Genomic DNA, 11,077 nt, shown 5'->3' on the forward strand with positions numbered 1-11,077 from the left:
AAAACAAAATCATTCCAGTTAAATCAAGACCCAAACAGTGTGGCAAATGATACTACCAATACCATGTGACTTTGTCTTGAACTTTCTGGCAAATGTAGCAAGACAAAAACAAAGGAAAGAAGTGGTATAATATGCGTTAGAGAAGAGACATTAAAAAAAGCACGTCTCTTGGGACTTCCCTTGGTGATCCAGTGGCTAAGACTCCGAGCTCCCAATGCAAGGGGTACGGGTTTGATCCCTGGTCAGGGAACTAGACCCCATATGCCGCATACAAGATACAAGATAAATATATATAAATTGATTACTTTTTACTCTAATTTAGCAAATGTTATATGGAAGTGAAAAATAACCACCAGAAGAGATTGCCTACCACGTGAACCCAGCATTTTCTAAAATTAAAGGAAAGAAATTTTTTCTTATGTCTTCTCAGAATTCCTCATACTGCTGCGTGAGCTCTTTTGTTCTTGCTCCCCTTGTGTGGGTGGATGTGGGGCCCCCACCTAGGGGAAGGTCTGATGGTTCCACCCTGCTGTGGAGGGGCAAGCCCCTCTAGCCACCACCAGTGGGGGCTGGTGTGGCACATTTTCTCAATCGCTGGGAAACAGTCTGTACATTTTTTGACAGTCGCGTAATTAAATCCAGAGTATTAATGGTGTTTGGCAGAACTTTATCATCTTTAATCTCTACTGGGGCCCAAACAGCCTGTATGTCATTAACCTAGGAATCCTACTAGCTTTTCCTTCTGGATATCCCTTTCTTACCTTCAAGTCCTTCATGTAGCTTCCTCCAGATGCCACCCCATTGGCGTAAGGTCTCCGTGGCTCTTTTTGCAAGGTAAGGGCATTCTGGAAGGATGAATTCCAGAAGGCGCCCTTTCAGGCGCGGGGGCAGCTAGAACCGAGTGCCGCCTCTGGCCCAGGCGCACGCAGCCCCTGCGCGCCCCCTTGTGGCCATCATGCAGTGCACACATGGCGGCGCCCCGAGAGAGCACCCTGAGGCTTGAGCCCTGGTGTATCTCCCACCTTGAAGCTGGAAAGTATTCACTCATGAGTCATATTCAGTTTGTGAACTACAGACATTTTCCTACTGTGTCTTTTTGTTTGACTTTGTCTAAATGTCTTCTGTGCTGTTTTTCTTCCACTGGTACTGGCTTGCACATTCTTACTCAGTTCTGTCCAATATGTTTCCATCCACCTCTTCATACTTTCTTAAATTTCACCTTACTCACTATCACTCTTATGATCTTCAGGCTGAATTAGCAGGTCTGCCTTCAGTATCCAGGAGAATATTGGATCAGACTTGAGCCCAAGAGGGAAGACCAGGTATTCTCTATCTGGCTGACCCTAATGCTTTGATAACTTTCAGGTTATCTTTTAGTTGAAGTCATCATCTGATCCTCTTAGTTGTTAAGTGTGTAGCTCCAGACATTGGAAATTTTTAAAGTAACTAGTATTTGTCTTTCAAATTTAGCCTTGGCTAAAGCAGACCTTTTTGTTCTCTGACTTTGTGCACATTCAGCTTGCCCTGCCCTAGGCACACCCCTTCCCACAGTCCCTATGCACACACCATTCCCCATCTTCAGACCTGTGTGCTGAAAGCCCCATCTCACCACAGTAGGCTTCTGAGCAAATTCTATAGCCCACTCTGGGCCGCATGCCTAGTGGCCCCTCACCACTTATCATTGTGTGTGTCAACAGGACACCCTCAGAAGGTAGGGAAGGAAACAAGAGGCCAGTTTGGGCCCCCAACCCTGTTTATTCCTCTGTCTTAACACAGTGGGTTCAGATCCTGAGTTTGCGCGCTATGTGGCAGGAGTGAGCCAAGCAATGCAGCAGAAACGGCAAGTCCAACATGGTCGCCGCCCAGGCAATCCCCGGGGCCACTGGCCACCCATGGATGATGCCCATCGGACCTGGCCTTTCCCAGAGTTCTTTGCAGAAGGGTGAGTGCTGGGTGTGGGCGGGAAGTTGAGTTTGGGGTCTGGGTGTTCTGCAGGGGACCTTGGTATACTCTTACCAGGCCATTCATTTGTAGGCCCCCACGTGAGAAAATGGCACATGGTCAGATCTTAGGGGTCAGAGTTTCGTGACTGACGATAGGATGCCAAGTAGCATGTGGTGTCCCTGTGCATTCACTATTGGTATGAATTGATGATTTCTGAGACAGGCTCTTCTTCCCTGGACAAAGATCTTATTTGGTGGTGTTTGGGACATAATTGCATGTTTAACACAGTCTTTAGCTGAAATGAGTATGGTGATGAAACCTGTGTTATTTATGGAATGTGATCCTTGTAGCCTACAAAAAAAAAGCAAAGGTGTACAGTTCAGATTCTGATGTATTGAGAGAACTGGGGATTTTCATCATAAAGACCTTTGGGGGGGTGATTTTTTTTTTTAACACCTCTTATTGCTCCCTGATCAATAACTCTGCACAGCTAAAGACCATCTCAGCTTTTTGTTTTCTCAAACATGAATTGCATATATACACCACAGCTTCTGAGACATTTTTAGAGGAAGGAGAGAGACAAGGGACCACTGTTGGGTTGTGAGATAAGAGCAGGGGAAAGAATGTTCCCTTAGGGCTGGGGTGGGGGTGGGGGTGGGCCTGGCCTCAGGCTGTCCAGCCGGGGTCCAGGCTGGCTGCCTGAGGCCCGGGACCAGCTTCTCTCTTTGGCTTTCAGGGATGGCCTGCACAGCGGCTGGGCGGGGACTCAGGGAGACTCAGCCAGCTCGAGTGACGAGACGTCCTCTGCCAATGGGGACAGCTTGTTCTCCATGTTTTCAGGGCCTGACCTCGTTGCTGCTGTCAAGCAGAGAAGGTATGAAGAAATCTTTAAAACAAAGAACAGAGGGGTGCATGAATATGATCCACAGCTTATTCCTCTACAAAGCTCAGTAGCTTCACTGCTTCTGTGTACTCACGTTGAGAGAGGCAGAGGACCTCTTCCAGTACTGTCTTGCTGAAGCTTGGGTGGTGATGTAAAGTTGGGTTGAGTTTTTACTGGGAGAACAGTCTCATGCTCGTGGTAGCCCCAAATACCTGTATGACAGGCTAGGGAGTATTATGGAGAACAGGGTCTGCTGAGGCTGGTCTGCGCCTTATAGGGGACAGCCCTTTCCATGGGAGGAGCAGGACCAGGACAAAAATTCTGATCAACTCACCAACAGGCTTTGCAACTCCAAACATGGGTCTGGCCCTCTCTTACCCTCAGTTTTTTCATCAAAGGTGGAACTGGATAAAAGTAACCTCTGAATGGTATTTCAAAGCTGAAAAAAAACAGGTGCAGGGTATATTCGGAGCTAAAGTTTTCAAGTGAGTGTTAGTTGCTCAGTCGTGTCCAACTCTTTGTGACCCCATGGACTGAAGCTCTTCAGGCTCCTCTGTCCATGGAATTCTCCAGGCAAGAATACTGGAGTGGGTTGCCATTCCCTTCTCCAGGGGATCTTCCTGGCCCAGGGATCAAACTTGGTTCTCCTGCATTGCAGGCAGATTCTCTACCATCTGAGCCACCAAAGGCATTATTAAGTTTTCAAAAGTAGTCACAAAAATGAAAACGGACCCTGAAATAAGATAAGAATTTGTTTAGAAAGAGATGGAGAGACTGTTGTGGGTGTGAGGAAGCAGAGACCTGCCTGGTGGCAAGGACGTGAGCAGGAGTAGAAAGCAGGCGGGGCCGCCTGGGTGTCAGGAGTCACACCCTCATGTGATAGGACCAGGGTCCATCGGATAAGCGGGGGAGCAGGTAGGTGAAGATGGGAGGGCACCTGAGTCACACGGCCTAGGATGCACAGGAGTCACTGTGGTGATGGCAGTGGTCGCTGATCCAGGCTGGGGTGCATTCTCATGCCAGGCCCTGGGCTTGGCATTCGCGTACATTTCCTCACTTAATTCTCAGAAACACTGTTTGTTTACTAGGGCTGTCATATCAAAGAACAACAGACTAGGGAATTATTTAACAGCAAGGATTTTTCTCCTAGTTCTGGAGGCCAGAAGTGTGAGATCAAGGTGTCAGCAATGTTCCTTTCTTCTGAGGCCTCTCTCCTTGTCTTGCAGCTGGCCCCCTTTCCCCTGTGTCTAACATGGTCTTCCCTCTGTACCTCTCTGTCCTAATCTTCTTTTCTTATAAGGACATCAGTCATGTTGGATTGGAGCCCACCCTAATGACTTCATTTTAACTTAGTTGTTTAAACAACTTACCTATAAATGCAGTCACACTCTGAGGTACTGGGAGTTGGGGCTTTGACATGTGAATTTGGGTGGGGGAGGGTAGCTCCTGTCATGTACCAGGCACTGGTGGTAGAGCAGCAAACAAATCAAAGTCCCCTTCTTCATGAAACTGATATTCTACTGAAGGAAGGCTGATAAAAAATCCAATATGTTGGTTTGGATGAGGTTCTATGAAGAAAAATAAAGCAGGGTATGAGGGCAGAGAATGCAGGGGACAGCTGGATTTCCTGTATTCCAAATGAGAGTCAGGGAGGCTTCTGATGAGCAGAAAGCTGAACAAAATGATGGATGAAGTGGCAGTGGGGTATGTGGGAGAGAGAAGAATCAAGGGTGAGATGCAGGTTTTTGGCCTGAGCATCTGTGTGAAAGGGGTGTGTCATGGACCCTGATGTGGAGGACTGCAGGAGGAGTGGGACTGAGCCTTGAGGAGAAGTGAAGACTGGAAATTAGGCTGACTAGAGGTCCAGCTAGTCACCACCTCAGCTCATGCCCGCCACCCCCCACTCCCAGCCCAGCCCTGTCGTGGCCTCTGGAAAGGCACCACACCATGATGGCCCACCTTTGCCCCCTGCATGCAGCGGGCCCAGGGCCTCCCCACCTAGAACCAGTGCCTAGAGACCCACACCAAGCAGCTAGGTGTGCCCTGGAGGGAAGCTGGGTGGCTGGCAGGCAGCCACGGCACTGAGCTCTGGGTTCTTTCAGGAAGCACAGCAGCGGTGAGCAGGAGACCAGCACGCTGCCCTCACCGCCTCTTCTCACCGCAGTAGAGGACGTGAACCAGGTATGTGGGCCCTGCTCTGGCCACAGAGGTCTGGCTTCATGGGTACAGACCATGGGCAAGGTTCCAAACCCTTAAATTTTAAGAGTTGTGTGGGGTTTTTGGTGGTGAACAACTCTCTTCCTATGGTTTTTGTCTAAATGGTCAGCCATCTCAGCAGACTCAAGAGCCACGTGCAGAGGAAGTTCTGGGGCTGTGCTGTCCAGTATGATGGCCATCAGCCCATGTGGCTACTTAAGTTGAAATTACTTAAATGTGAAGATTGAGCTCCTCAGTTGCACCCGCCACGTGCGGTGAGCAGCCGCTGTGCTGGATGGCGCGGACAGAGCACGTCTGTGGTCGCACGCTCTGCTGGACATGCTGCTCCAGGGCTGCGGGGAGGGCTGGGGCTGCACCCTGTTTCCTCAGTGGGAATGAGGACTGGAGCCGGGGGAGGTGGGAAAGGAGGATGAATTGCCAGAAATGCCACTAAGCACCCTCTTCTGTCTCTCAGGATAACAAAACCAAAACGTGGCCGCCCAAAGCCCCCTGGCAGCACCCTTCCCCGCTGCCCAGCACCCTGCCTGGCCCAAGTGCACCTCTCTATGCAGTCGCCAGCCCCGGCAGCCAGTGGAGCGACACCATGCAGATGCTGCAGTCCCCGGTGTGGGCCGCCACCAGCGACTGCAGTGCTGCCTCCTTCACCTACGTGCAGCCCCCGCCGCAGCCCCCGCCCCCACCAGCACACAAGGCAGCCCCCAAGGGCTTCAAGGCCTTCCCTGGGAAGGCTGAGCGCAGACCGGCCTACTTGCCCCAGTACTGACCCCGGGCCTGCCTGCCTGCCCGCCCAGAGCTTTTGGGGACAGGGGCCCCAGCCCAGGGCTGACTGGCTGGCAACAGTCCCCCAGAGGACCAGTGCACCCCTGTCCCAGGCAGGGATCCTTGGGGATGGAGGTGGTTGGCAGCTCCAAGCCTTTAAGGCCTGGCTTCTCAAAGCTCTGGAGGCATCAGACACCTGGAGGGCCAGATGAAGATGGAGTTTTCTGACCCTCCTCAGGGAGGTGCTGGGGGATCTTCAAGTTTAATAAGCACCTCTGGTGATTCTGATGCAGGTGGGCCACTGGCCACACTTTGAGAAACACAGCTCTCAAGTTTGTAGACCCCACTGCATGTGTTGGGAAGGCGTTGGGGCTGAAGGCTGAGAGCAAAACTGACCATTCTTATGAAACCTTCCCTTTCCCTCCTTAACACGTTGAGTGATGACCACACCAATCACTGTATTTTATAGCTATTTTTCATATAGGTTTTTAGTTAAAATATCTCCTGCCTAAAATGCATTGAATATTTTAAGATAACAAATAGAGTGGCTGGAGGTTTTTCAACACTATATTTAAGCTTCTACGAACTGGGCAAAGGATAGCATATTTGTGATGAGAAGCAATCACCTGGGTTTTCTGTAGATGGACAGCCCCTCGCCACCCCCAGCAGCACCCAAGGGGTGTGACCTTTACCGATTACAAAAGCAGGATCATAGCCCTGATGGTGCGTGGAGATGAGCCCGCTGGCTGCTGTCCGTGTGAGGGATACAGCTACACCTTCTGCCCTCATGTCTTTCCACACACGGCCAGAGGCTTAGATACGGTTTCAGAGCGTGAGGGTGTGGTCAGGGGGGCTGCAGAGAGACACTTGAAATTGCAGTAACATTGTGAGCTGGCTCAAGACAAACCAATTAAGATGTAGATAGGAATTAATTTAAAAGTTTTTCTTTAAAGAAAAAAATAAACCACCTCATTTTCAGTTAACATGTGCTGTTAAATAGATAACATCCTGTGGATTTAGGGATATTTTTCCAGCCAGAATGGATCCAGAAGAATTGAATGGTGCTTAAATTGAGAAATAATAAATATATCTATATAGACTAGACATATCCCACTGTATATTAATTGAGGTTACAGAAGTTCTTTATATAAAACTTATTTAAAATTTTCATATTTCATCTTTGAAAAAGTCTAATTGAGAAAAATCCATAATATTTTCTGGTATGAAAGTTTGACAGTATTAATATTTTTTTTTATATTTTCTTAAATCATTAAACCATTTTAATATATGTTAACTACTAATAAATGGTTTATTCTTTCTAACTCCATATAAGCTTTTCCAGCAAAGATTGTAATAACACAGTTATGTTCTCATTTTTCTATGAATATAGGTAAATTTATATTTAAAAATACCAAAAAGAATATATATATATATGTATGTAGACACACTAATTATAGAGGACCCTTAGGGTGTCTGAGCCCAGCCGTCTGAATCTTTAGTACTGTGGTGCCAGGCTGTCTCCAGGCCTCGGGTGTTGTCTTCTGTGCGGAGTGGGGATGTCAGTGCTGCCTGTAGTCATGATCCTTTCGCCGTGGGTTCTGAACATTCACCTCACCGTGTTTACAGAGAACTATTTTGTACATAGACTTTTCAGGCTCGTGCTTTGCACCAACCCTGCGTGGCTCTTGTCCGTGTTAGCCGTCAGTGTGTGCACTAACGTCTGTTGAAGTTGTCTGTGGCTGTTTACTTGTAAGATGGTTTTCTTCTCTCCTTCAGTAATGTGTCTTCAGTACCCCGTGTTTCGAGTTCTATTATACTGAAGTACCCTTGTTTTAATAGTGCCTCCCCAAAGACCTCACCCTGGACAGAGGTCAGTCCTTCATGCTCCAGCGCAGGTGACATCAACATGGCTAACTGTCACTTTCCAGTCTGTTTTTCTCGATTAAGGAAGACATTTTGTAATTGCGTCTTCATGGGCTGTGAGACTGTGTGAAGCTGTTTGTGTAGTCTCCTTGTGGGTGCTGTGTTCTCAGCACCGCCTTGCTCTGAACACTGGTAATTCCAGGTGCTGCGCTCGGCAGAGGGGTCTCGCCAAAGCGCATGTGTGTGCGTGTGTGTGTGTGCGTGTGTGTGTGTCCTTTGTGTGGCCAGGCGTGGCTGCCTTGCTCGTGTGACTAGTTACAACGCTTCCAAACTGGAACTCTACATTTTGTATCTTACTTTTAAAGCTCCTATAAGTAAAATAACTATTGGCTTTATTAAAATATACCTTTAATAATTTTTGGATCTCTGTCTAAAATGAACTGCAGCACATAATCATGTCAGAAGCCCTGTCTGATTCATTACTTTGAAAAGCTGCACACGAATAGGTTTTCAGGTCAGCCTGTCCTCTGACTCTGAGCCCTTGCAAGGGTAATACCTCTGGGGATATTAGGATAAGCTGGGGCACGGGGGGTGGTGCTGGCGTACAGAAAGTGGGACAACCTACCACATCTCTCCTGTTGGCTTCCCTGAGGCCAAAGCTGGAAGAGCCTCTCTGTGGTCAGAGCCACTGTTGTGGTGAAGGAGGCCACCTGAAGAATGCGGACTCTCCTTGGGTTGTGGTCTGCCAACACACATTCCACCAAGTGTGGGCACTTGTGAGCTGCTCAGCCAGCCTTTCCAAGAGGCAGACCCAAGGATGAGCTCCCCCCTCACTCCGCCCGGGACCCGCCATGTGGCAGACCCTCCCTCATAGGTACAAGAAGGACTAGTTGCACTGGATGGTGCCATTCTGCTGTGGAGAAGGAAAGATTGTAAAGTGGGAACCAAAAGAAGGGGGAGTTACAGGGGAGTTTCAACTCATTTTCACTTACAGCAAGACAGCATTTGATTGAAACTTTTTCCATGAACTTAAGAAAATGGAGTAAATGAGTATAAATATATAACCTACCAGTACACAAGTACCACTCTGGCTTCTTTCTGCTGAGACTCCCAGAAGCTGAGCATGGGGACAAATACACCTCAGGACAAGGTTACTTAGTAACAGCCATGTTGTATGAGTATTGCTAAGGAAGACAGTGAAAATTCATAATAAAAAGCTAGCCAGAACATTTAAATGTTAAACATTTATAACAAAATGTACACATTTTATAAAGTGTTTAAAGTGTGAACACACTTTACACATATGTGTTCCTATTTAACATTAGTGCCCAGTGCTGCTCTCCGGACAAGAACACTGGAATGGGGTTGCTGTGCCCCCCTTCAGGGGATCTTCCTGACCCAGGGATTGAATTTGCATCTCTTACATCTCCTGCATTGGCAATCGGGTTCTTTACCACTAGCACCAACTGGGAAGCCCATATTCTTGCCTGGAGAATCCCATAGACAGAGGAGCCTAGAGGGCTACAGAGGGTCGCAAAGAGTCAGCCACAACTAAAGTGGCTTAGCACCCATGCAGATGGTCCTGTTCACTGACTTCTAATTGACAACAGTGGTGGAGACAGGAGTCCTGTAAACCCAGCTCCGTCCTGAGTGGGTGGGGATGGAAGCAGACAGATGTTCACCAGAGCCTCAAGAAGGTCCCTGGGGGCCTTGGCTCAGCTGAGAAATGGAGGAGGACACACAGGCAGGTCCTTATGAGGCTGGTGACCCTCCTTTTCCATCTGGGGTTCCTGGGAGAGTGGGCATCCAGCTCTGAGAGTATAGCTGAAACTCTGCATCCCAGCCATGGTGCTGGGAAAGGACGGCCCACTGTGTGACCCCTCTCACGATCTGCTTCCTCATGCGGAGACAAGAAATAAACCCTGCCAAAGGTCAGTTCCTTGATTCCCAAAAAGACATGTATGTGGACAAGTGACTGTCAGGGTCTCAACCACATGGGCCTGGGAGTCTGAGGAGCCTCTGGGGCCCGGCTCTTGGAAGTAACACAAACAGATGGCCTTAGGATCCACAGGGGTTGGCTGGCTGGGCCCAGGCCTCTGCTTGTCTGTGAGGGGGACTGTATTTGGGCCTAGGTGAGGAGGAAGGATTGTTTCACGAGTGTCATATTTATTTCAACATTTCCTATTGTCAGGCTCCTTGCTAGTATAGGAGCCAGGCTGCATATAAAATGAAGTCTCTGCCCATAAACTCAGTCTTTTAGGGAAGACAACTCCCTCTTTCCCATTCTTGGTAAGAGATACATATTCAAGTACTCAATGCTCAGGCAGAAATCCTAGAAGACATTTTTGATGTTCTTTACTCTCCTCTTTCACTTAATTAGCAACTCCTACAAGTGCTACTGTGGTCTTCCCTGGTAGTTCAGCTGGTAAAGAATTCGCCTGCAATGCAGGAGACTCCATTTCGATTCCTGGGTCGGGAAATTCCCCTGGAAAGGGATATGCTATCCACTCCAGTATTCTCAGGCTTCCCTGGCGGCTTAGACAGTAAAGAATCCGCCTGCAATGCAGGAGACTCCGGTTCAATTCCTGGATAGGGCAGATTCCCCTGGAAGAGGGCATGGCAACCCACTCCAATATTCTTGCCTGGAGAATTCCACGGACAGAGGAGTGTGGAGGACTACAGTCTATAGGGTTACAAGGTTTAGTCGGACACGACTGAGCGACTAAGCACAGCACAGCACAGCACAAGTGCTTCTGCAAGCATATTTCAATTCCACCAAGTTCTTAACATCTCCACTGCCATCAACCTGGTCCTCCCTATCTCTTGCCTTTCCTTCTGACGCCTAACGTCTCCTGTACACCCCTGCTACCTCGAGGAAGGCTACCCACAGTGCCCACGTGCCTGGGCCTTTCCATCAGTTCTGTCCGGCCAGAGCTCAGCCTCTACCCGGCCTTGTTTAGTACTCCGCTGTGTGTGTTTGCGCATGTCCCTCTCACCAGAATCAAAGCCGCAGTAGAGCAAGGAGCAAGTCTTGTTCATGGCCACAAGTGCAGGGTGCAGAACAGCGCGAAGCAACTCCAGATAATACACACGAAATGAGGTGCTGCTAAGGCCAGAGGCAAATTCTAATACAAAACCAAAACACAGAGCTAGACTTGAATCGGTTTTCACATCGGGCTAAAAGAATACGCAATGACCAGGGTTTGTACTAGAGCCGCAAGGAAAGGTTGTTTAGCTTTTTACCAAGTACAGAGTTTTCTCAGGGTGAAAACCCACGCCCATGTGCGGAGGGGAAATTTTTTTTTAAAGACGTAACTGGATTCACGAGGAAAATCTGGCGACATTCCGAAGCGACACAACTCAGCTGAGCAGGCGATCACCGCGAGCACGCAACACAAGGTCCGAGCCTCC

General features: G+C 48.7%; 1 protein-coding gene and 1 long non-coding RNA gene across 4 annotated transcripts in view; one reads left to right on the forward strand and one right to left on the reverse strand.

The window, feature by feature from the left end:
* The window catches only part of GARRE1 (granule associated Rac and RHOG effector 1), an 81,358-nt gene extending 73,277 nt beyond the window's left edge, over positions 1–8,081 (forward strand). For all 3 annotated transcript variants that reach the window (XM_061138976.1, XM_061138977.1, XM_061138975.1), the window contains exons 11-14: positions 1,777–1,942; positions 2,681–2,818; positions 4,930–5,008; positions 5,499–8,081. In XM_061138976.1, the coding sequence (XP_060994959.1) occupies positions 1,777–1,942; positions 2,681–2,818; positions 4,930–5,008; positions 5,499–5,807 (692 nt within the window). In that variant the 3' untranslated portion in view covers positions 5,808–8,081. The remainder of the gene's footprint in view (positions 1–1,776; positions 1,943–2,680; positions 2,819–4,929; positions 5,009–5,498) is intronic.
* LOC133054204 (uncharacterized) lies at positions 2,827–11,066 on the reverse strand. Its single transcript, XR_009692384.1, has 3 exons — positions 10,663–11,066; positions 8,736–8,850; positions 2,827–4,395 (listed from the first exon to the last, which is right to left on the reverse strand). It is a non-coding gene; the product is annotated as an uncharacterized LOC133054204 (long non-coding RNA).
* Positions 11,067–11,077: the final 11 nt, after the last annotated feature.

Source organism: Dama dama, chromosome 4, assembly GCF_033118175.1.
Source record: "Dama dama isolate Ldn47 chromosome 4, ASM3311817v1, whole genome shotgun sequence".
In the NCBI taxonomy this organism is placed as follows: Eukaryota; Metazoa; Chordata; class Mammalia; order Artiodactyla; family Cervidae; genus Dama; species Dama dama.